Source organism: Nyctibius grandis, chromosome 33, assembly GCF_013368605.1.
Source record: "Nyctibius grandis isolate bNycGra1 chromosome 33, bNycGra1.pri, whole genome shotgun sequence".
Classification (NCBI taxonomy): domain Eukaryota; kingdom Metazoa; phylum Chordata; class Aves; order Nyctibiiformes; family Nyctibiidae; genus Nyctibius; species Nyctibius grandis.
Window position 1 is genome coordinate 2,821,717 of NC_090690.1, and position 24,683 is coordinate 2,846,399.

Below are 24,683 nucleotides of genomic sequence, written 5' to 3' on the forward strand. Positions count from 1 at the left end.
CATCATACAGATACTACCTCCCCAGAGCACCTGAACAAATACTTAATACTTTAACTCCAGTGAAATCAAAGGGGCGTAAGTACGCGCTTCCAAACTTTGCATCAGAGCTGCGAAATGCAGCCTTGCTAATGTGCACTAACCATTCATACTAGTGTGAATACTTGTGTTGTCTGAATTAACAAGCAAGTGAACACCCAAGTAAAGATTGTGATTCCCAAGATGTCTTACTAATTACCCTGTGATTTAATGTTAATTATTTATTATACTTCATTATATTCTGTAGTTAAGTTCAAAACAAAAACCTGAAATGTTGGAATTGTGATCCATCCTTCTGACACCATGATATTAAATCTTTTCTAAGAGAGATTTTGTTTTAATTATTAGGTATGTACTAAAGCTTCATTAATTTATATTACAGAGCTAATTGCAGGTCTTTTTTGCTTTTTTTTTTTTCTTTTAGCAACAGAAGTTCTTGAAACAATGCTCATTCTACTATGAGGGCCAAATTCAGCAGTAATTGTACAGAAGGCAATGGATGAATTGAACTTTATTTGCATTTTTTTCCTGCTAAATTGTTGCAAGACAATTCTGTTTTGGGTTGAAAAGGATGTATTTTAAGTAATCCTGAAAAAAAAAAGAGGAATGCCAGCTTTCATTCTGAATTTGGTATTGACTAAACATGGCCACAAATTTCTAGAATTGAGTGAATTTGTTCTTGAGCTCTGGGAAATGCGGACCTGGGTGTTAAGAGAAGGGCCTTAATGCTGTAGTGATCCAAAAAGAGCCTGTCTTGATTGTGAATGTTTTCAAACTTGCAGTGTGTTTGTTTTTAGATATTTGGATTGCTCTCCAAATGGACTAAGCAAAATACTTGGTTCCGGATATTCCCAAACTTAGGTGAGTTGCAGTTCTTTAGAATGCCCCACGTGAGTGCTCTTTCAAACATTGTTGTTTCCAAGATTGATTTTTATTCGCATGTGCAATCTCTGTCAGGGATGTGGAGATAAATCTGCATTTGTCCAAAGCAGCCTATAATCTGGGCCAGTTGTGGGTTTCTGGTGTTTACTCTCAAACATTGGGAGCCTGACAGTGTTTGTGTGTTTGTTTAGAGGTGTTCAGTTCCCACAGTTCTGCGTTTTGTGCTGTTGACTAAGAATTCAAGTGTATTTCATTTAAGAAAAGCAGCCTCCTAGGTGTTTTGAGCTGGAAATGCAAAATTAGCATACCTGGTGATTTAGGAGACTCGTTTCAAGACACTGCGAGTTTGTGGCAGCGCTGGGTTTGCAGGATGAGCTCATGAATCTCCAAGTGAAATCTGGATTAGCAAGCTCTGCCCTGCCTGAGAGGAAAGAAAACGTTTGCACAAACATCTGTGAAGGGAATCTGATGACTTTCACAAGATCTTAAATAGATTGTACTGAATCAATTACCCAAGCCCTGTATGTTAACTACAGCTGAGACTTTAACTGGGACCCAGTGAGCTAAAGAGGAGCCTTCATCCTTCCTGAGCCAGCAGGAGTTGTGCCAAGCTGGGCTCGGCTGGAAGCCTTTCTTTGTAGATCTTCTGGCTGTCAGCGTGAAAGGTGGAGGAAGGCTAAAAATGGCTCAGAGGCACGGCTGGGTGTATGCAGGGAATAGCAATGAGAATGGCAAAGGCGCGCTTGGGTTCTCCAGTGAAATAAGAGACCAAGTCTGCAGACGTTATGGTGAGCATCCAAGAGGGTGGAAAATGTGCATCAAACAGGTTATGTGGCTACGGCGAAAAACTGCTGCGTGAGGAAATGGCAGGAGAAGGAAGCGAGGGAGTGGAGGAAAGGAAAAAAACCAGAACCGAACAACGGCGACGGGGAGATTCAGTGGCTGAGCGAAATAAAGGGTGAGCCTGCGAAGCGTCCTGCCGAGCAGGTAGGGACGGAGGTAAGGGGGGCCTGGGGGGAGGCTTTCCCTGCAGGGGACGAGCCCCCGGAGAAGGCCCGGCGCTGCGGCCGCCGCCAGCCCAAACGCGCAGGGGACCGCCGGCGGGCGAGGCCCGCGGTGCGGCCCCGAGGTGCGGGCCGGCGGCCCCCCACCATGGCTCCGGCCCCTCGCCGTGCCCCCCGCAGCCCGCCATGGCCCCGGCCGCCCGCCAGGCCCGGCCCGGCCCGGCGCGGCCCTCCGGGGGGCGGTGAGGGACCCTCCGCCCCGCCCCGCCCTCTCCGGAGCACCGCCCCTCCCGCCCCCCGCCGGGTGACGTCACCCCCAGCTCGGCCGGCGCCATTTTGAAAGTGGAGCGTTAGGGGGGGGGGCCGGAGCGAGGCGCGGAGCGGGGGCAGCCCCAGGAGCGGAGCCGGCCGCACCCCCGCCGCCATCCGCCGCCATCCGCCCCCCGCTGCCGCCCCCCGCTCGGCATCGGCGGCCCCGCCGCGCAGCGCCGAGACCGCCCGACCCGCCGCGGCCGCTATCGCGAGCCCAACATGGCAGGTAAGGGGAGGCTGCCCCCGCGGGGCACCGGCCCCTGCCGCCGCCGGGCGGGGGGCGCAGGTGAGGCTGCGGCAGCGGCCTGCCGGCCGGGCGCGGGGCTGCGGCGGGGGCAGCGGGCAGTGCCGCTCCCTCCCTGCCTGCCCCGGCTCGCCGGGTGTTCTCCCCGGCTCGGGGAGTGTCTCGCAGCCTGCCTCTGCCCTCCCCGAGCCGCGGCTGCCGGCGCGCCGCCTGCCCCTGGTCGCTCGCTCCCCGGCCCCGCTCTCCCATTCCGCCTCGCCTGCGCGTTCCTGATTTTTTTTTTTTCCCCCTTCTGGGAAACCGTGTTCTCCTCCCACCCACCCCTTCTTCCTTCCCTCCCTTATCGGGGTTGGGGGGAAAAAGCAGCATGAAAGAACCAAGGTGGAGGGGCTTGGATGGGGGAAGCGGTGTATTTGGAAGTTCAATATGCAGGAGGCTTGCAGACAGGGTGGGTCTTTCGCCTTTTTTCTTTTTCCCCCCTACAGGGTTTTTGGATTTGTATACGTGCTTGTCTGTTGCGTTTATTTCTCAGGTGGAGTTAGTGAGGACTGTGCAGAGAAGTGCTGCTGTGCACGGAGAGGTGTTCCAGGGTGCAGACGTGCTTGTGTTGGGAGTACAATTGCACCCTTCTGTAGGGTGCAGCTTTTAAGCATCTGTAAATGAGAGTAAAATAGGGTACAGGATGTAATTAAATAATACAGGTCTTACTGTGTTTTCTTTCTCATTCCTTCCCGTGCTTGCTCCCCATTTTGCATCCTGAAGTGCTCTTGGTAGGCTAGAAGTGTGTATGTATAAGGTTTCTTTTCCTTCTTACTTTTCCTTGTGATTTCTTCATTTGGAAAGACGTTCATCCCCCTCCTCTGCAGATGAATTGTCTTTTCAGTGCTTTGCATTTGGAGGAGCAAGCAGGAGAGGCTGTATTAGGTTTGTGCTTTGCCTTTTTCCACTACACCATATGCCCATGCTCCACCCTTGTCTTTTTGTTTTAGGCGGGGGCGGGGGGGAGTGCCAACTTGGTTCAAGTAAATTGTATGAAAAATAGAATTTTAGCCTTAAGTAGAAAGAGCAGTGATTTGTCTCAGAAGCTGTCCCCTTTAACTGCTTCCATGGTGCCAGCTGCTAAATGACAAATGGAGAGAGGAGAGAAAATGCGTTGTACGGGTTTGGGGGAATGGTAGAGATGTGTGGCAAACCTTTGCAATGCATCTGCAAAAAGCGTTTTGACATCTCTTGCATCGACGGGTGCTTGTACTTGTAATCCTTCAGAAAATAAATTAAGGCAAGCAAAAAATGCAAACTGGACTCTGATTGTATTCCAGCACTTCTCTTAACATTCTGAGACACTTGGTCTTTTTTGGAAAGATTATTTTGGTGTTTCCAATTTCCTTGTCTTTGACTTTTTCCCCCCTTTAACTTAGTGTAGAAGAGGGAAGAAGTCCCCAGAACCATAACAGACCTCTGGATTAACGTGTAAATGCCATCTGTTGCTCAGCCTGTTTGAATTGTGTTGAAGAAAAGTTCCATTTTGACAGTGGCTTTCAAAAAAAAAAAAAAAAAGGAGGCAAGCCCATTTCGGTCCCTTCCTGTATGTACTCAGCCCTGCAGTGATTTGCTCAGAATGAAATGCAAAAGAAATGGGTGGTGATTTTTGTGTGTGTTTTGGTGGCAGGGTTCAAATGAATCACTGCCTTCCGCCGAGGCAGTAATGTTCCTGAAGTTTTCTCTTCGATCCGTTTTCTATGGTAGTAGAACTTGTTAACATCTGATTGCTTGTTTGCTTTTCTGCTCGGATTTGCTGCTTTTTTTTAAGGCTGATAATTGCTTTCATTACTTCTGCGAAGAGACTCTAAAATTGTGGTAAAATTTTTTTTCTTTAGCCTTTAGTGTGTAGGTTCAGTTCAGTGTTTTTGTAGAAGGAGGAAATGAATCGCAGCTTGGTTTATAGTGAAGGAAAGATGGAAATTTAAAAAATATGTGCAGCTTTTTCTGACAGTTGCTAAGTGGTGAGTGTGTGTGTGTGTTTGTAGAGGGTTCTGACTTCGAAGGAGGAAGAAGCTTGGTGTGAAGTAAGATGTTCGTGCCCTCTGGTTTTAAATGCGCAGTTAAAGTCAGAACTAGCGATGTTCCTTAGTCCGGCGAGCTTTTGGTGGTGGAGGCTGGTGTCACTGCTTGTGCTTACACTGTTTTTGACAAACGCTCCATTGAATGCTGGCAAACCACTAATGACAAAAACAATATCTGTAAACGAAAAAGGTGGGGAGGGGCAATTTGTGATTGTGCCGACAGCGTTGCTGAGGAAGTAGGCGTGTGCAGGGCTGTCTGAAACTTTGGGTCGTACCTATTGTGTGCTCTGTGTGTTGCTGTGGGGGGTCTCACTTTTTTGATTGTGTTTTTCAGGAGCTGGAGGAGGAAATGACATTCAGTGGTGTTTTTCTCAGGTGAAAGGCGCTGTGGATGATGATGTAGCAGAAGGTAAGAGCAATTATTTTTTACTGAATGTTTTCTGACTTTTTAGCTACGCTTCAGGTAGGGAGATATGAACCCTGTCTTAACTAAAATATCTCAGTGTTGCTGTATGGAACTTGAGCAAAGCAAATAGACATTTAATGGGCATTCAGATACCCAGATTTAGGATTAAACTATGGTTTGAGAGTACTGTTCAGCACACTTTTAAGAAGGGCTTAATTCGGGCTGCTTAAATATTTTGCTGGAATTGTTTGCCAAGATTAAGATTTTCCTGTCACTCAGCTTTTGATTTGTGTTTTTTCCTAATCTGCAAAATGGGGAATGTGATACTTGCATTCCACAGGGAGGTGTTGTGAGAATTAATTAATGTTTGTACTCTTTGAAGATCTAAGTACTAGATAAAGATCAAGTAATTTTCCCAATCTTTCTAGCTTCTATTAACCAGAAGAGGAAGAAATCTGAATATTTGTGCGTGCTTACTTACTAAGTAAGGAGGGATTTTGTGTTTGAGATGATACTGGAAATCGCCTAAAACTTTTCTAAGCTGCCAATGACAAATATCACCTCACACTAAGATGGCTGCCTCGGATTGTGACTGCAAAAAATGTACTTGTTATTTTCTTTTACTTGGATTGGGCATCATTAGAGGAGTCACACTTTCACTGTGCTGCTCAATTGCTGTGCTAGAGAGCAAAATCTCTTCTGCAATCTTTTTTGAGGAAAGTCCCCCTGACTTCTACATTTCTTTGGCCATAAAGTCCCATTTACACAACACAGCCTGTGAGATCATGAGTTAAAATTTTTCTTCTGCCAGCAGTTGGCCTTGTCACTTCTGCAATTCCTAGGGTTTTTTCTTTTTTTACATATCTTGAATGCTCTGACGTACAAGTGAGATTAATGTTGTATTTAGAAAAGCAGTAACTACAGTTCCCATTATTTTGCCATTTGATGTGTGGTTCAAGTTAACTTCCAGAGGCCAAAAAATCAGTATAAACATAAGTGACTTGTTTTTATTTATTAGCTGCAACATGTGGCAGATCATGCACTTTCAAAGACTCCTGTCATTTACAAGCTGAAAGATGGCTTTGGAAGCCAGAAAGCTGTAAGAATTTTTTTAAAGTTTAATTTTAAATTCTTCAGGAAGTTTATGTTAAAGCTTGTACTCACAACTACTGTTAAATGTAGTATAATTTTTTTCCCCGGCAGACTTTAAATTCTGTAACATTTACTTTAATTACCTATCAAACTAAATCATTAATTAAGTACAAATATTGAAGAAGTTGTGGTTGTGTGGCAGGTGCTTGCAAATAATTCTTCATTAAAATAGACATGTTGACATGCCTGTAATATATATAGAAAGTTCATTACTGTATGTATGGTAAAGTGGCTTTTACAGGGATCTGGAAATGCAGAAGTCAGGAAATGGGCTGTCCTTCACTTCCTTAGCTGTGCTGAAGTGTCGTACTTCATGGTATGAGAGATGACTTGCTGGCCTTATGCTTCCTGACAGGTTAGCAGCTGTGCTGTGTGTTGCTGGAGTCATGGTGGGTGGAGTTCAGGGAAGCCTTCCCTGTAAGTGAATTAACTAGCTTCAGTTTCAGCAAGCCAGTCAGGATGGCTTCCAAAAAACTGTAAGAATGTCCATTTTTGGGTTTATGGAAGATTTAGCCTTCTGCTTTTGTGACCCAAAGAGCAGTTTGGTTTCATTGTCAGCTATGACTGACTTAGGATGAGGCTTAAGGAGCAGACCTCAGAGCCTCAATACGCTGCAAGACATCCTGAAATTTAAATGCCTAGATCCTGGAGTGAGGTCCCAAGGTTGGTATTACACTTGGTTGTAATGAATTTGTTGAGCTGAAAATCTCTCCTCTTCCTGTATATTCAGCCCCTAAAATTCATGCTGGAAACTGTTGAAAGCCAGCTGTCTAATCAAAAGTGCAAGTTGAGCTTCCACGCGTTCCTTTGAGTTCTTGTTATGCGTCGTAACATCTCCCTGTGATACTGTTGGAAGGGTTAATAACGTATCAAGCTGGTCATATTTTTCCTTTTATTACCTATATTTTGGCTTTAGGGTTCACTTCAGTGAAACAGAGCCTTGTGTGGTTCTTGCGAAAATTGGCACAGCAGCTTTGCGTGCTTCTGGTGCTCCTTCGCAATACCCAAGGACGAGTTGACAGTGGCTCTAAGCCGAGTCTGAGGGCCTTTTTTCCCTGCCTGCCTTTCTGGCTGCTTTCTTGCGGCAGGCACCATGGTGAAAGCTAAAGAAAATCCTGTTGTCTGAAACTTAAATGATTGTTGAACCACTGTGATCTGCAAGCTAACAAGTACGAACTCTAATCCTGTCTGTGACTGAGGACAGTGCCGATGTGTGTACGGTAGTACCTAGGGTGTGGGGGCTTGGTTTTTGAATGGCTTTAGATCTCAAGTTTTAAAGATTAACTTCTGTTGTGGAATGAGGAAACCTCACTAAAAACAAAGTGAAGAAAACAGACCTGAAGAAATGGGAGGTTTCACTTTCTGTTTTCTTCCTGTTCCTAATACAATGTTGCAATATTTATATTGGACAGCTTAAACTGAACTGATGGAAGGTTAACCAGGAAAACTGCATCCATGTAATTGCATTAATCAGTAGAGTGCAAAACCAGTGATCTCTCTGCAGTGGTGCCTATAAAACAGGCCAATGGAGAATAATGTTTCTAATACATTAATAGTGGTGGCAACTTTAAAAAGCTTGCTCAGAATGCTGGTACGTAGCTTCTAGTGCATTTGAGGTCAGATCAGACCTCGTAACCTTCACATATGTATAACCTATAATTCGGTAGATACTTAGGCTGGAACAGCTCTCTGTTATGAAGTCAATATTTGGTGGCTTTGATGGCCGAAACATGAACTCTGATACATGTAGTTTTTAATTTTCTTGATTTCTAAGCGCTATGTGATAGATGGATGTGACAGTGTTTCTTTTAGAGCTAATGAGGGTGGAAGGGAAAGAAGGGGGAGAGCTGTTACTAAAGCTTGAGGAAGGAAGATGACCGTGAGCTTGTGTCTGGGGCCTGCCTGGGTCATTCTGCTGTGGCAAAGCTTTTCTGACTTGAAGGAGTATGGATGTGGGAGGAGCAGAGAACTAACTTATCTTCTCTTGGTATGGAATTTATCCTTGGCTGTAAGCTGTGGCCTGGCCCTATCAGATCACAAAGTTAAGCACAGAAATCTGGTTATAAATTGAAATCCGAGTGTCAGCTTCATTATAATTGGGGTCCTTAATTTTAACTGACGGTGAAAGTTTGCCTTTTTGTGATTTAGCAGTTCATTGCGTAAGGGCAAGGGTGGTGTAGCTTGTGCTGCCTCTTTCTGAAATAGCTGATTCTTTGCTCAATAGAAGTTTTCTTCCCTTCTTAATTTTATATTTATCTTGCTGGAGCCCAGTCCTACAACATCCTTAACTGTCCAGAAATACTTGAGAGCAGACACTACCATGTTTTCTTAGTGGAAGTTTCCTTTATGGGCATGGTTATAGAAAAGGATTACAAAGATTTTCTGCAGCAGTTTTGTTGGTTTGGGACTCGTTTTTACTCTTCTGCTGTTACGTTCTCCAAGATGTGGCATAATGGCAACTCCAGTTGGAAACAACTAAGAATTGTGAGTTTAAACTGTCTCTGAAAACTAGACACTTGCTTAATGGAATGAGTTCATACTTCAGTACAAATTAAGTCAAATTTGTTTAATTACTTGGCAGAAGAAAGAGAGTCAAGCTGCTGTATCTAAATGTTCTTTCAAGTGTAATCCAAAGATATGTAGAAGTCTGATAGTCTGGGTCCAAGGCTGGGAGCCAGGAACTTAAGTCCTAAGCTTTAACCCTGAGTGATTACCGCTCATCTTTGACAAGTTTTTTAACTATTTCATGCCCCAGTTGCCTCTGAAAGAAGTACTGGAATATCTGCTGTGGGTGCTGATTACTGACTTAATTTCAAAGTTTGATGCTTAACCATTCTATGCTGCTTTGTTAATGATCTATGACTTGTTTCATGTTTCCTCTTTCATAGCCAAAACATTGCTGTAGTCTGTTTCAGTTTGTGCAGATGATGAACAGATCAAGTCTCTTACATTTCTATCCGTAGCCAGCTCGTGTGTGTGGTCAGCGATACAAACAAGATTTGACTTTTCTCTTCTTCAGGAATGCTTTCTGTATTTGGTTCTAGGTATGTTATATCTTTCAAGAGTAGCTTCATGTTTATTTTTGGCAGACTTTAAAATTGCAGAGCAGCTATGGGAACTGTTGTTGCTTCAGTAATAGTAGTTTGTCTTCAGAGTAAGGAAAACTGAAGCCAGGAATGAGGACTGCTGTAAAAAGCAGTTTACCACCATCTGGACTTCACCATCTTCTGTTGCCTTACCAGAAGGTTTTCTCTTTGTCAAGTAACGTGTATCTGTAGTAGTGGGTTAGAGCTGCTGAGCTTCCTTCAGAAGGTTGGTTAGCTCTGTCCTGCCAGACTGTTAGGCCTGGTGGCACATCCAGATCTGTGGGCTTACCAACAACCGACTAATAGGGGCCTGTGCCTTGTAGATGGAGGGATGTCGCTGGGATCAGTTGGGAAGAGGGGCTTCTGCCGAGCTGTGTTTGTGGGCAAGAGTCACAGAAGAGAAACAATGACATTATTATAGAAGTCACTGATGGGCCTTTTTATTGGGAATTGGTGGAATAGGAGGGGAGGAAAAATTCTCAGAGAAAAGTAGCGAAAGTGTGAGAGGTTACAATAATGCTGGAGAAAGATTGGGGTATAATTGTAGGAGGGAGCTTAATTTGGGTTTTTGAGGGCTGTGGTTATGTTCTATATGCTCATAAGGTAACATCAGTTAGAGGAGCAAGGACTAGTAATAGGTTTGCTTTTAAGGGGTAGTTTGAAATATGCTGTAGATAAATAAAAATGCCCATGGTTGTAGTCCTGTTCTGTATTCCTAAGTGTGCTGCTGTATTTTACCTCTTTTATCTTCAGCTGTTTGTAGAATGACTGACTGTGTCTAGAGAGAGAAATAGGCTACTGTGTTCTAGGAACTGCTGGTCTAGATTGGCTAAAGTGTGAAGTCTCCCAAAACAAAGAGCATTTAGCAAACAGCTGAATAGTCAGTGGCTGTTCAGCTCCCTAGAAGTTATTCAGTACTCTCTTGACATGGGGTTGGTAGCTAGAGCACTTCAGCTTGTCAGTCATGCTGACCAGTATTGTTCTGTTACTTCTGTGATGCTTTGCTGTTCTTGGAATCTTTTTTGCTTAAATTAGTTGGAAGAAAGACTGGGGTTTTTTTTGTGTCATAAATACGGTGGTTGTAGCGATCAAGCTGTCAGACTCCAACAGTACAAATGAATGCAGCTTGGCTGTCAGTGGCAATCCTGGTGGATTACAGCTCTTGATCAGCTTTGGGAAACTTGATAGCTTTTAATTTTAAAGGTGCTACTGAAGTGATTCTGGTTTGGGTATTTCTACCCTAGAAATGGGTTTCTGTGGTAGCTGTAGCTTCATAGAATGTGTTTTGGGAGAAGTAAAATGAAGAGTCTAACTCCTAGTGAATGCAATGCTGAAGTAAGAGTTAAGAGCTGTGTGTTCCTAGCTATACTGTCTGCCTTTTTTTTTTTTTTCCTTCTTTCTGTTCTCTTCTGACTTGCCTATTTAGGCCATGGCTACATGTTTGGCAGCATTTCTGCTTAAAGAGGCACTCCTTCCCACTTTGCTGGCACAAGTCTTCATGTAACTGCACAACGAACTTGCCTGGGAAGCTGATCCAGCTGAAAAATACTTAAAATTGTGGTTTTGACTGGATTATTTTTCAGCTGAATTGAACCCTGAGCTGGTTCTCAGCACTCTGTGTGTGCTTGTGCCAGCATAGTGTGGAGAGTGATCAAGTGGCTCAGAGGAACACAAGGAACTCTGGAAGAGGGTTGGTCTCTTCATAGGACTTTGCGTACAGTCAACACAAGACCCTGATCTCCGAGTGCTGTGCTGCTACAAATGGTAAAATCAACTGATGGAAAGGACTTTAAACCTTTGCTGTTCAGGATACATACTTTGAACATGTGCTATCTGAAGGCCAGCAACAGACTATATCTAACACCAATACTGTGACAGTAATCTTAAGAGACTGAACTAAAATACTGGCCCAATAAAATAGTTGAAGCTTTGGTATGGTGCGGTAGTGCTGCTGTTAAAATAGGTTTTTTTTCCTTCAGTGTCCACACAAGCAGTATGTGGAGATGAGATTTGTTTAGCATTGTTACCAGCTCTGTTAGTAAAAACAACTGTGTTAATATCAGCACAGTTTAGTTTCTTGGAAGTTGTTGTAGAAAAGAATAGCACTTAATTGGGAGATAGATTACTTACTGATTGCTTTACTGTAAAGCACTTTAAAAGGATAATCTGACAAATGATAATCTTGTCGTGTCTTATCACTCTTAATATGATTTGAAAAATTGATCCCTTGTTTGGGGTTTTGACTTCACCTAAACTCATGTATTGTCTCGCGTTTAGATGCTGTAGAATTAGGCCTGCTTTGTTTTAGATGCTGTTAAGATACAATTAAATCTGCTATGTACTATATCTCCTCTAGTAAAAACATCAATTACTGATAGCACCAAATTAAGGCTACGCTTTGTTCTTTCCTCTTTAGGAAACACTGTGCTCCCAAAGCAATTTCTTTAGTATAAGATGCTTTTATAACTGCCTTAAGGATATTTTCCAGACCTTTTTTTCATATTTTCAATGCTCTATAATATGCACTACCATAACTATGTCTACAATTTTTTAGTATGGAGTGAAAAGTTTTGCAAAATAAGTCAGTGTTCGGTAAGTATGTGAAACTGAGGTTTACCTTTCTAAAAAAAATGATTGAAATGAATGCAAAGTCCTGGCATAGGTAGGCACTTCTGTTAGAGACAACAGTTATTGTGTTTCTATGAGAATAAAAGGAGAGAAATGCAGGAAGTGTGATACTTGCTCCAAACCAATTTAGAATGATCTCTTCAAGAAGCAGTGGTAGGTCTCACAGTCAAAATAACGACAGCTAGACAGGTTTCTAGATTTTAAACTTGAATGGAATACATGTAATTATAGCTTTGTTATATTGCTTTATAGCTCAGTCATGCTCTTAAAGCACACACTAGCTAAATGCAGGGTTAGTATGCAAGTAAGCTGGAAATAGAAAAGACGTTGTCATTCTTTTATGCTGTTACATGAGCCTTCATGAAAATGGGGGAAGCCTAAAAAAGTGTCTTGTCCTAAGAGGTAAAGTATTGATACTCTGTGTGTGTGTGCACTTGTTAATCATTTTATATAGCAGGACTTCCTTTATTGAGTATACTGTTGCTCACTTTCTGGCTCCCCAGGCAGGACTGCTTTAGGACATTGCTCTGGGCAGCAGGTAGTGGTACGTGATGGTGGTCTTCCCTTGTTCTTCTCTGTGGCTGGAAGGTTTGGGGTTGTTACATTCGCCTTTAAAATGAAGATGTTGGCTAACGACATCAGGTAGGGTGTTGCTACTGCGAGTTGATAATATTACTGAAAATAATTATTTGAGGCTTCTGTGCATGACTGTAATTCGGTTACAGAAACAGAAGTGGCTGCAGGCTTCTCTCTTCTAACTTACTGTGCTTTTGTTAAGCGCTGGGGGAGAAATTATTAATTTGGTCAGCCATTCTTTATAAAAGTGTATTTTCCTCTTAGCGATCCACAAGTGATAGCACCATTAAGAAAACCAGCATATTTAGGTCACACGTTAAACCCCTTAGGCAGTTACGCTTGCATCTAATTTTGGAAGAAAATTTTAGGGCCAGGAAAAGAGGGTTTAAAAGAGTTGTACTGTAAGAAAGATTGATTTCCCACGTATATAGAATGCATTTTGTGTGGAAGTGTTTCTCTTTGCATTTTCAATTGCAGTTCTTAAATTAATGCCCTGGGAATAATGTGATCTCCAAACTAACACAGTTGGCACTCTGTTTTTGAGGAGTTGAGAAAAGATAATTGCATGTATTCAGGAACAGTTAAGGTAATTGCGACTTCAGACTATAGCTCCTTATTTAAAATTTGGAGTAATTTCTAATATGTTCTTGTCTGTTAAATGCTAGTAGCTGTATTTTCCTTTTTCCCTGATTAATATAAAAAGTATTCCGGGGACCATTCTTTGATTCTTAAAAGTAGTAATTCCAGGTGGATTTTCTTCTATTAGTAGAAGGTTAGAAGATGGTTCACAGAAATTATGACCTATGTGTCTGTGTGCTTATAAATTTAGTCTGAAGGACTTACTTTTTCAAGTAACTTAAAATTTTAAAGCAATGTGGTCCAGCAGACAAGAGCTATGTGCTGAAATAAATCCGTTATAAATATATAATGATCCTCAAAGACACTTGTTTGAGGGTTCCTGGACTTTTTTCCAATGGAATTACATAACAAAACCCTAACTTCTGAGGTACTGTTCTTGGTGCATTGTGTAAGGATCAATTTCTAAAAATATTGGAGATAATTTAAAAAATAATCTTGGATTATCTTTTAATAATTGCTGTGTTCAGCTTGTTCTGGAGTGAAGCGCGGCCTTGGTATGGAAAGAGGAATTAGAATTCAAAGTGCATCCTGGCTTGCCTGTAGGTTCATTGTCACTTCAAGTAGCTGCTGCTTCTGGAAGAGTTGGTCCTGCCTTGTACCTCTACCAGTTAGTGCTGGGCGCTGACACGGATGCTCGCTTAGCTGCAGAGTGATCGCTTGGGGAAATGACCGGAATGAAAATTACTCTCATCCAGAGTTGTTTAATCTGGAAGGTCACTAAGTCATTTTAACCCCTCCATGCTTTGTTTTCCCTGTCTATAAGACTGCTGTGCCTATTGCCCAAAATGAAGTTCCAAAAATTTTAAAAGTTATTGCAAGGAACTTTGAGATCCTTGCAGGACAGTAATACTGCTAAATACTCTCTGTCTTGTTTTCAGCTGTTATGCAACTCTTCCACAATCCAAAGAAAAGATCTTAATCTATAAATAGAGAAGGTGAGAGGTGTAAAATAATTAACTTAAAAATAAATGTCACTATTTTACTCAGATTAGTAGACTATATATATATTTTAAAGATGTGTTACAAATATAAGCACCTGCCTTACAGAGTTGTCAAGATTTGTAGATCCATTTTGCATCATTTATAGAAGTGAGTGTTAAGAATCTCTGAAAGTCCAGGCCAGAAACTAGTATTGGCTTCTGTTTAATAAAATTTTTTTTAAGAAGTTGAGGCATGTGTGCTTGGGCCAGAATAGAAACACAGGAAAATACTTGCCAAGTGGAGGCGGGGAGAAGCAAGTGGTAAAGGGAAGACCATTTTTTGAGGTTCCAAATGCTACTAAAAAATGCATTAAGTGTTAAAATGAACTGATAAAGGAGTGAATGCCCCTAGTGAGTGAAGTAATCAGAATTTTTTATTCCACGGTCACTAAATAGTCAGAACTGTGTGTTCACCTCTGCTGGAAACTTCAGTTGTACTTGTGACCTTCACAGGCGCCGTGCTCTCCAGCAAGCTGCCTGAAATCCATCTAGTGAGTGTGCCTCCCTCCCTCCTTCCCTCCCCCTGCCCTTACGGTAGGTAAGAGTGATTTTTGCTTTCATTTTCCTTCCTTGGAAGGAGGCACTTTACACGTTGTCTGAGGTACAATGGTCTCGTGCATTCTACACATGAAGATTAAAAGCCTTAGAAATTTTTGGCCTTTGCTTTCGCACCTGAAATAAAAGCTTTGGTCAAAGAATGTATGAGAAGAGTCTGAAGCAGCGTGGTAGTTTCTAGGAGTTGTGTTTTGTATCTACAACAGAAATGCACACGAAGTCACAAAATTCTAGTAGCTGTTTTTGAAAGGCATTGCCAAGCTATATTTTTCTAGAATACTGCTACTAATTTTTAACTTGCAGTGTATGTTTTGAATGGCATCAGCGAAAAGAGAAAAATCAAGATATTCCAGGGCTCTTTGTCTGTAGCATTCTCAGGGACAAGAAAGGCATTGCCTAAAGGCTCCTGTTATGTGCATGCAGAACAATAGCACATATGTTATTTCCAAATATATTGTTATTTGCAAACAGAAAACTAACCACTGGCTTTTCTGTGCTGTGCAGCCTATTGAAATTCTGGCTGTGATTCCAGCAGAGATTTTTCCATAAATAGCCCTGTACTATTTCAGAACACAAACAAGCCCCTGAAAAGATCTAAAGTAAGGTCTTCTGAGGGGACTGTTTAGCCTATTTTATTAGTGTGTACTTCAGTGTAGATGCTATGGTGGATGTGAGGAATGTTTCTATAGGTTGAGGTGGGGGGGCTGTCAGCAGGAATTCAGAACTAAATATTCAGGTTGTTTCAAGGACTCATGAATTGCCTGGCTTGAGCATTAAAAAAAAAGATAATAAAAATGAACAAATGTAAGCAGAAGCAGGTATGTTTTCCTTTTAGTATTGAAGTTTGTGTTTTGTTTTGTTTTTTTAATAAAATCAGGGCATGAAGTTAGTTCCTGCTAGAATAAAAACTTCCAGGCAGAAAATATGTTGGAACAAGTCATGCACCAGAGTACTAAGGCCAGACAAATGCTGTGTTAGAGCAGATATAATCAAATCCGTTATTTATAAGCCTTTTTGTCTCGGCTCGCCTCATATTGCTCAGTATGTCCTTCAGTTTTGCGAGTGGTAGTGACAGAACATTCAGGCACCTGAGGAGATGTTATATGAAGCAATTGTGGGCATGAAGTTAGTTCCTACTAGAGTAAATTTTGTTCCCCTGTAATTAGATATGTATGATCTGTTTGTGATTGTACGAAGGACAGAAATGGTGAGTAACTCCCCAGCTAAATTCTACGCAAGACAAATATAACTTAACCCTTCTGTTGTGTTTGTCCACGAAGACGACTCATAAATCAGTTTGGGTTTTGCTGGCTGAACAGTGTTTCTGTAATGGAAATAGAACTAGAGTGGATTGTATATCGTACTGCTTAGTACAGTTACTTTGTTTAAAGGGATAATTTATGGTTGAACGGTGCAATCCCTGTGATAGCAGATGTTTGAAACAGGAAAATTCAAAGCGGGGGGGAAGCTCTTTTTCTTTCTTGTGTCATTTAGTCAAGTTATCACTATGTCTGCAGTAATACTTAAAATGCTTCCTCTATAGCATAAACTGTAGAAGCAGAAGACTGAGACTGCCAGTTTCCCCCCTTCAAGCAAACCATAGACCTCATACTCTACTGGGCTTATATTTTAGCTAAGATTTCACTTGGGGTTAAAAAAAAAAGTTAAGGTAGAATTTTATTGCTGCAGCACCAAAGAACACATGTTTGTTTTCAGTTTTTTTAGTGTATTTCAGCCACTCAAGGAAGGCTCGGTTATATGACTGTTCTGGGCTGTTACAAACTTTGTTGGTTGCCAGAATTCTGTGGCACTTGATTGAAGCCTAAAGTTTTGGGCTGCTTTATTTGCATCTAAAGAGGGACACTTAATTTTTCCAGGTTGTGTGATGCATGCTGTGACAGGGGTGGGGCACAAGCATACATAGGCCAGGTATCTAAAACGTCAGATGGCTTTTTGTTTAGTAGATGATGCTTTCAAAATGTTAAGTTGAGAATAATAAGTTAAGAATTATAATGCATTCAGGCTTTTAAGCACAGATGTTGCTTAGGCAGTATATTTTCTCTACTTCATGTTTCTGTTCTTTTTGTTTATATTTCACATCAAGAACATCCTTTCTGATGGAGTGCTAGACAGCAACTTAATGTAGGGGTGCATAGCTTCTGAAGGTGATGTTATCCAGAGGCCCAAAACTACTGTTCACAATCTTTTTTTGATAATCCTAACCTTGAATGAAGAGGAGTTTTCATTGCAATTGAAAGGGGATTGATGCCAAACTAGGTGTGACACATCCTCAGTAGGAAGGTCACTCTTCTTTTCCCCTTTCCCCACCTGAAAAGAGATTTAAGCTTCAGAGGTTGGAAGCTCTCGGCAGCTGAATTTTGTGATGTTCAGAAAACTGAACCCCATGATAGCTTTCACATTGGACAGCTGGCTGGTACTTAAAAATGCTGAAATGTTGGATTTGCAGTTGATTAGTTTTTTGTTTAAAAGCAGAACAATTCTGCTGGTTGGAGGGAGGAAAGCTTGTGGACAGACTTGAGCTTTTTTTTTTATTATTATTATATAGTATTGTGATGGCTGCAAAGAACAGGCTCAAGGAGAAGCTGTGACCTTTACTGCTTGTTCTTAGTTGTGAATAAATGTTGTAGTTCCACAACCTGTGAGATTATTCACCCGCCTTTCTAAGGTTACTTAAGACGGGCACCAGGAGTGGGTCTGGATTTCTGCCACTTATTCCTCTTATGGTTATGATATTAATAAACTGGTGTCAAATGTCCTGGGAACGGGTGATGCAGGTTGAAAGACCTTTGTTTCAGCCAACAATAGACCTGAATTAGTGTGAATAGGAAAAGCAAATAAGCACTTCCTGTCATATCTTACGGAATACTTGAGTTTGGGAAGCATGTATATTAAGAGATTTAAACTCAATGCTCATCATTTGCTTTTTTCCCCTATGAAAATGTTCCCTGTGTATGTATGCATGCGTATCTATTAGTATTTCTAAATATGCTTGCAATACTAATAAAGTAAGGTAGAATCCCATTATTTGAACAGATTCTTTAGGGTATTCTTCAGGGGAAAAAATTCTAAACCTACATAGTGAAGATCTAAAGAGGGGAATTGTCTTAGTTGTTGCTTTCTTAACCAGCTTTGTTCCCCAAGTTAAAACTTAAAAGGCCTCTTGCAAAGATGAGAAACTTTGAATTAAAAATATCCGGGTGGTGCTTCAGACCACCTTGAGTTCAGTTGCCTTTTGCAGGGTATTGTAGAAGTCCAGAACAATGCTATTTGCGGTTTCAGGGCAGAGGATGCCTTTAGAGACTCAAGGGAATTCTTGTCAGATATTAAATAATCCATTATTATTGAGTTTGAGGTATTTTCAGGCTGATCTAGCTTGTGTTGAGTTGAAAAATGGCTCTGTCTTGAACTGATAATGTCTCTGCTTTGCAGTAACTTGCAGATTGAATTACTTGGATAGTGGTAGTCTGCCAGAGTTGCAGAGGACTGTAAGAAGCTTCACACACACGATCCCCCTCAGTTCCAGGCTAGGAAGGATCATAGAATAGATCAGCTTAGGTGTATGCGGAAAATACACCCTCAGAGGTCCTAGTAATACGTAGGTGAAGGCAGGTCCCACGGGCTTGGAAGATGCACCAATAGGCTACAACTAAGGTTTCGCTAGTTCCACAGGGCATTATGGTTTTTACATCAACTGCTGCTGGAGCTAAGTTAACCTCTTACTAGTTACATACGCAGTGCCTCTGTGGGCAGCCAAGTCAGCAGGAGGTTTTTGTGGTGTCTGCATCTGGACTGGTCTGTTGTAGGTGTATGTAGTTTCCCGCTTCTCTGCATGCGATTAGACCGACTGTACCTTACTCTGTTCTCCCAACTAGGTGATGTCTAGCTCAGCAGCAAGACAAGGTACTGGTTACTCTGTTGGTTTGCAGCTTCTTGTGAACTAAAGATACTGCTGGGGTCAACTTATTCTCTGTCACCTAGTGGAGGAAGGGGATTTGCCTATTGGTTTCCTATGTGTGTGTTCTGAAAGGAACTGCAGTAATGTCTTAAGGTTTAAAAATAAAAAGTAATTAATCAGGGTGATGAGGGTTAATGACTTCTATCCAGAAACCAAACAGCTTTTCATTTGTTTATAGAGAGAGCATTCTTCTATCTGCTGCTGTTATGAGTTTAATATGAGAGGATTTTTCACAGTAATTTTTGAAGTGCTTTATTAATAACTAATTTGGGGTTAAAAAAAACAAAACTACTTAATTCTCTCATCAGATGAAATGGTTTCAAGGCACCAGTTTAAGATTGTTTTCAGCTAACATATACTAGCCCTCCATTTTTTTTTTATTTTGTAGGTTTACAGTGAAGTTTGCATAAAAGGCATTATAGCATGTAGTGCTGGATTTGGTGAGCAGAAATAAACCCTCTACAGTCAGGTATAGCCCAGTGGTTCCAGTAATTGTGGTACAAGGATTGCTTCACCAGTTCCATGGTGGATCACTGTTTTAAATCAATTTAAGGTGTAAAAGATCTTTCCCAAAGCTCATACTAATTTTTAATGTGAATGCTTTAACGCCTTTCACAAAGATCAAACTTTAAAGCAATTTTATGTCATTTTAAGTGGTAGGAAGCATGGACCAATGGGTTCACGTTACTGTACAACACATCTGTTTTCAGACCGCTTTGACTTGCTACTGTTTGTCATCTCTGTTTTCTGTATGCCACCACAGGTGTCTTGGAGTCATGTGTACTGGAGACTTTGAGTTTCCTACTATAGATGGAGACAGGAAGCCAGTGGTCTGAGGTTTAAATCAATTTCCTTTCTTTTCTAGCAATGCCAGATTCCGACCTTGTTCAGGGAACTGGTGTAAGTGTAAGCTTGTGGAGGCTATACATATAGACAGAAATGCACTTAATTGGCATTTTGGTTGTGGGCTCAGTAGCCTTTTACAAACACAACTGTGCTGTCTGGAGATGTGGTTGCTCCTGAGCATGTTCCTTGCCCTTTCCCCTGCCCCCCCACCTCAGCAAATTTGCTCATGTAACACCTTCAGTTCAGTCTTAAGGAACTCTGTTAGCTTAGCAAAAACCAGACCGCTTCATGCAACTGAAACGTGGTAAGGATCACTCAGGGAAGTTTGAGGTGGTGATAATGTCTGTCGGAGGTGGTGATTAGTGTTCCTTGTAGTGATTTCTACTTGTGAAAGTTGCTGCTCTTTTAGCATGCTTGTTCGTTGGACTCTTGCCTTGGTCTGAAAATGGACCACGGGGGAAACGTGATAAATTTCATGGTGGAAACTTGACCTGAATGGAGACTTGGAAGCTTACTAATGTTGGCCCACGAACGGCAGTTGCCCAGTGAGGGCACAGCAGTTGTTTACCAAACACAAGAATTAAAACGTTTAGTATGCTACTCCCTATACAGCTTAGATTGTAATATTGAACATAGAGTGTGCTTTCTGTGAACTGTGTTTTAAATGAGGGAGTTGCTTCGATATCACAGTTAACTTAAGATCACATCAATATTTCTGAATGCGTAAGGAGCTGCTTTTCCACGAGAGGCACTGTATTTTGGTAGATGGTGATTCTGTTCCCTGCTTTGCTATTACCTTGGCAAAATACTCATCTGCATATTCATTATTATTCCAACTTGTAAAGGGTTTTGAGAGTTACTTCTCTTTCAGTTCTTTCTCTGCAATTCTATTGCCATCTTCTCACCATTGCTTTGCAGACAGGAGCAGTTTGTGTTGCATAGGGCAGATGGATCTGGAGTTGTATTCTTCTCTGAGCATTGAGCCTAGTCAAGCTATGTAGGAGAACTGCTACCCTTCCATAAAACCAGTGGCAACACGATTAAGGCTGGTATCGCTGTATTATTTCAGTGGGAGGGAGTGGAAGTTTTCTGAGTAACTGTTCTGTTTTCTAAGAAGCCCCGAGGCTTAACAAAAGTAGTTGTTTGCATAAAGTTGCAAAACCACAGAATAACGTTGTTTTGAGCTTAGAACTTCAGTCGCATTATCTCTAGACTATCTAAGAACGTGTTATAAATGCAGCTGTAAATTCAAAGCTGTCCTAATACGCATACGTCCTATGAAATAGTCTTACAGTACTGGTTCCTTCCCTTAGCTTGTATTCTTCCTGCTTCCATGAAAGAAAGTGAATTCAAGCTCCTGCTTCTGAAGGCTGGTGATAAGTGTACTGTCATTGCTAGTATGTAGATTTGACAGCGTAAAGAGTAATCTCAGAAGGATGTGGCATACTCAAGGATGCTACGTGAGCCATGCTTTGCCATTGAAGAGTAGATTCCTGCTGACCTGTCGGCCCACTGTGAACTGAATCAGAGTTGCAGGTAGGCATTGGTCATGTTAATGTAACTTAGGAAGGTACAGGAAAAAGCTTTTATCAGGAGGGGTCCAACCTTCATTTTAGGGAACTGAATAGAAGGTTAAAAATAAGATGTGTAGTAATAATAATAATGAGTAAATCACTCAGGCTTTCAAATCCAAAGTTGAACTTCTAGAACAGGCAAGTCCTAGTTCAACTAGAAAGCGATGCTTTTCCTCAAAGATTGGCAAAGTTGGAGAGAGAAGGGAAGAAGAAAGAGTGAATAAAAGAAATGGGAAAACAGGGAAGTCGAAGAAATGGAGGGAAGGTATGGGTTTTTAGGACTGCTTGACAAAGTTTAGATTTAATTATTTTACGTAGGGTGAGTAATTTATGCAGTGAACTTCAGATGTGAACTACTACACTATTTGGAGACTGGTGTCCTGTGTGTGTATATTAGACATAGATACATATGTAAATAGGACTGGGAGAATCTCACCAGCACATCTTTACCAAACAGGACCAGAATGCTTTTCAGAATCAATGGGGAAAAGGATGAGTTCCTGATGATCATGTTTTTTATTTTCTGCATCCCAGGGCCTGGAGCACTTGGAATGAATGTGGATGCTAGAGAACACTCTGTAAATCTTTCTCCCTCTGTGTAGATTTCCCAGATTTGCACAAGCCAACAAAACCAGCTTAATTACTGTCTGCTGCTTTAACTGAGTGTTTGTGTTCTAACACTGGTAGGGCCAGCAGCAATGTGAAGCGAGCTGGCCATCATACAAATTCCACTCCCCTCCCTGTTAAGGAGGGAGCTTTGTGTGCTCTTTGTGTGCAGCAGTATGGCAGGACTGGTGCTTAGGAGACAACAAGTAACCAGCTGGCTCTTGCAGTGTTTCATGGCACAGGAGGGAGAGTTTTTACGACAAGGGTAACCCCTTTCTTTACTCCTGTGTTGCGTGTATTTCATCCTGTCCCCATATTTCTGAGGAATTAAAGTATTTTTAATGCCCTCTTCTAGTAAAGAAGAGATCTATTTAAAGGACTTTTGGAATGACTCTTGAGGAGTAAATTGAACAGTAGGAATGCCTTATCCCAGCTGCCTTTGGTTTTGTTGCCTAGTCACTTCTGAGAGGCAGAATGAATGCAGAGACTCTCTCTTGAAAGTGAATGAAGAAAAGGGAAATGAAGTCAATAGTAAAACTGGTCATGGTAACTTTATACAATCCTTGTGTTCCCTTCCCCCTCTCTACATACATAAATTAGGGATGACGATGGAATGCAGAGGGTGTTTTCTTTTATACCAGCAGTACTAAATAGCGCTTGCCATTTTGCTCTCTTATTCTTTCCCTGGTGCTTATAGTTGGGGTTTCCTGTGTTGGGAGCTCTCTTCTCTGCACACACACATGTACAGTCACTCTTAATCTTATTTAAACAGCCTTCCTGTTCACTTTGAGATTAACACTTTACTATCTAGCTTCAAGAGTAATAATCCTAAAAGTTGGTTTCATAATGTTTCCTGTTCCAGACAGGTTTTGAAGTATCCTTGAAATTGATGTTTAGTTTGATCAAAATAGCTTCTTCTATACTTAAGGCTGGCAAACTGAGGAAGTGGGTTCCACATTTGGTCAGTGAATTGTCTTTTTACTCCCTAAGACAGAATTATCAACCTGCAAGAAATCTGCTGCACATCATGGATGAAATTTAAGTTGCTCCTTCAGAAAATTCCAGAAATGGTATTTTGAGCCACTGAGGAGGTGTATAAACAATGAAGAAGTACCAAAATGCTTTTTAAATACTACAATTCTTTGTTCGGTCCTTGGAAACATCAGGAGATTGCTCCACTTGTGTAAACATACTGATTTACTTGCTCTCTGCTTAGGCAGCAGATCAATGTGATTCCAAAAACTTGCACAGAAACTTTTTAGGTCTGGTGAAATAAAGACGCTCTTTGTTCCCTGCCATGATTGACTTGCTGCTGTGGAGTAGGTGACATGTTTTGCCTACCAAGCATGTTTTATAAGCAGAGTTTATATAGAGTTCATGGTACATTAAAATAGATAGCCTCTTCTGTACTAATAAAATACCTTTTATTCTATTATTGGAAACAAATTTAATACAGAATTGCTTTTCAGGGCCTTCTGGAACTGAGTCATTGGATTACAGCATTTTTTTTCTTGTTTGGCTTGATAAAGCTGTTTTATTCCCTTATTCTGTAGACTTGTTAACAGTGGTAAAACTTCAGCACAGCCCTTTCTCTAATATTTCAGAAACCTTATTTGTGATAGTGCATGTGTGGTTCCTGTCCAGCATTCACTGAAAAGTGTGGGAGGCCCCCAGAGTGTGAAAATGTTTTTTAATATCTGTCACTAGGTTTTTCTTATCCAAACATTGCTTTCCTTTAAAGGAGAAAAAGGCATTTGAGATGTGTCAGATTCCTTTATTCATCTATCTTTGAACAGTGTAATCTGCCTATTTCCATTTGAACTGGTCATCTTTCATAAGTGTATTGGCCCAGGGCCTCAGTTTTTCAAACCCTGTGAATCCTGCCTGACGTGGCAGGTGAATTACTCAAAATAGCCAAAGTTGGTGTAATAAATATTGACTAAAAATTCAGAAATTGTGATTGATGTCTTCGGAAGCTCACTAGGGAACAGGTTTGTGTTGAGTGGCTGTTCTCTTGAGAGATGATTAACCAGCGTGTGTGTATGCCACTGGTTCAGAATTGCTTGGGGGCTTCTGGTATGTCTCCCTTTCATGTGGTGAACTGCGAACATGTTACTTTAACCATTATCAAAATTTTGAGATAAATCTTTCCCCCCTTGTCTCGTTCTCCGTCAAAGCTAGACACCTTGTTTTGATTCCTTTGGCTCTTCAGGTTCCTGTCTCCATGTCTACCATGGGAAAAGCTAGTCTTACTAGTGAAGATAAGTGTCCAGATTTGTGGTGGGTTTGATTTCTATTGGAGCACTTAAAGTGAAGAAGTATCATTGAAGCAATACATAAAAAGCTTAGAGCAGGTTGTAAAAATAAAGATCATGTGCAGAAGAAAAAGCCACCTTCACAGCAGCTGCAAGAAACTAGATTGTAGCTGCTGCATCTGGGAGAACTGTCAGGAGCTTTTGAGGGCTCCCGGGAAAGCAGGCCCTGCCCTGTTGGCGTGTGCTGATAGCTCAGGGACCAGCAGCCTCTCTTGACAGTTTGGTGGGATTTTTAGGGTCACTGGCTTGGTTTGGCTGTAGAGTGTTTTGTTTCTTTGAGGTAGGGATACAGTTATATAGTAGTTCTGTGTTTGATTCATAGCGTTTCACTCGATCTGCTGCAAAACTTTTTCCCCCTGTGACGTACGTGTGCAACAATAGTAAATGGACTTCAGGTTGCATAGGTGATTATTTTTTTTTTTTTCCCCCCTTTTGCTTTTAGATCACTGAAAACCATTCTTTGGAAATAGTTAGTGGTCTCAGGAGTGTTTCTACAGTGTTTATATCATGAAGGGATATTTAAGTGGAACTAAAGGACAACCGTATACATCTGTGCCAAGAAGTACTTTGAAAAACTATAGTAACCCCTGAGCTGTCTGTCCAGAGTTACGCAAGAGGGAGAAACTTAGTACAGGTATTGCAAGTACACTACAGGAATGTAGATACACATTTCTGTCCTATTTCTTGCTTTTGTCAGAATGATGTCTGCAACTGGTGTGTTTGATGTTGCTCTGTAGTGTTTTAAAATCTCAGCACTTGAAATGTCACGCTTCACCTTGGTGTCAAAGATGTCTCAAGATGCT

The 24,683-nt window shown here is 41.4% G+C and overlaps 1 protein-coding gene across 2 annotated transcripts in view; it reads left to right on the top strand.

Annotated features, from left to right (window-relative positions):
- Positions 1-2,261: 2,261 nt before the first annotated feature.
- Positions 2,262-24,683, top strand: part of PPP2R2A (protein phosphatase 2 regulatory subunit Balpha) — a 37,224-nt gene continuing 14,802 nt past the window's right edge. Inside the window, exons 1-2 of one of the 2 annotated variants that reach the window (XM_068421336.1) lie at positions 2,262-2,460; positions 4,876-4,950. In XM_068421336.1, coding sequence (XP_068277437.1) covers positions 2,454-2,460; positions 4,876-4,950 — 82 coding nt within the window. In that variant the 5' untranslated portion in view covers positions 2,262-2,453. Of the gene's footprint in view, positions 2,461-2,832; positions 2,927-4,875; positions 4,951-24,683 lie in introns of those variants that run through there. The other variant, XM_068421335.1, reaches the window with a different exon arrangement.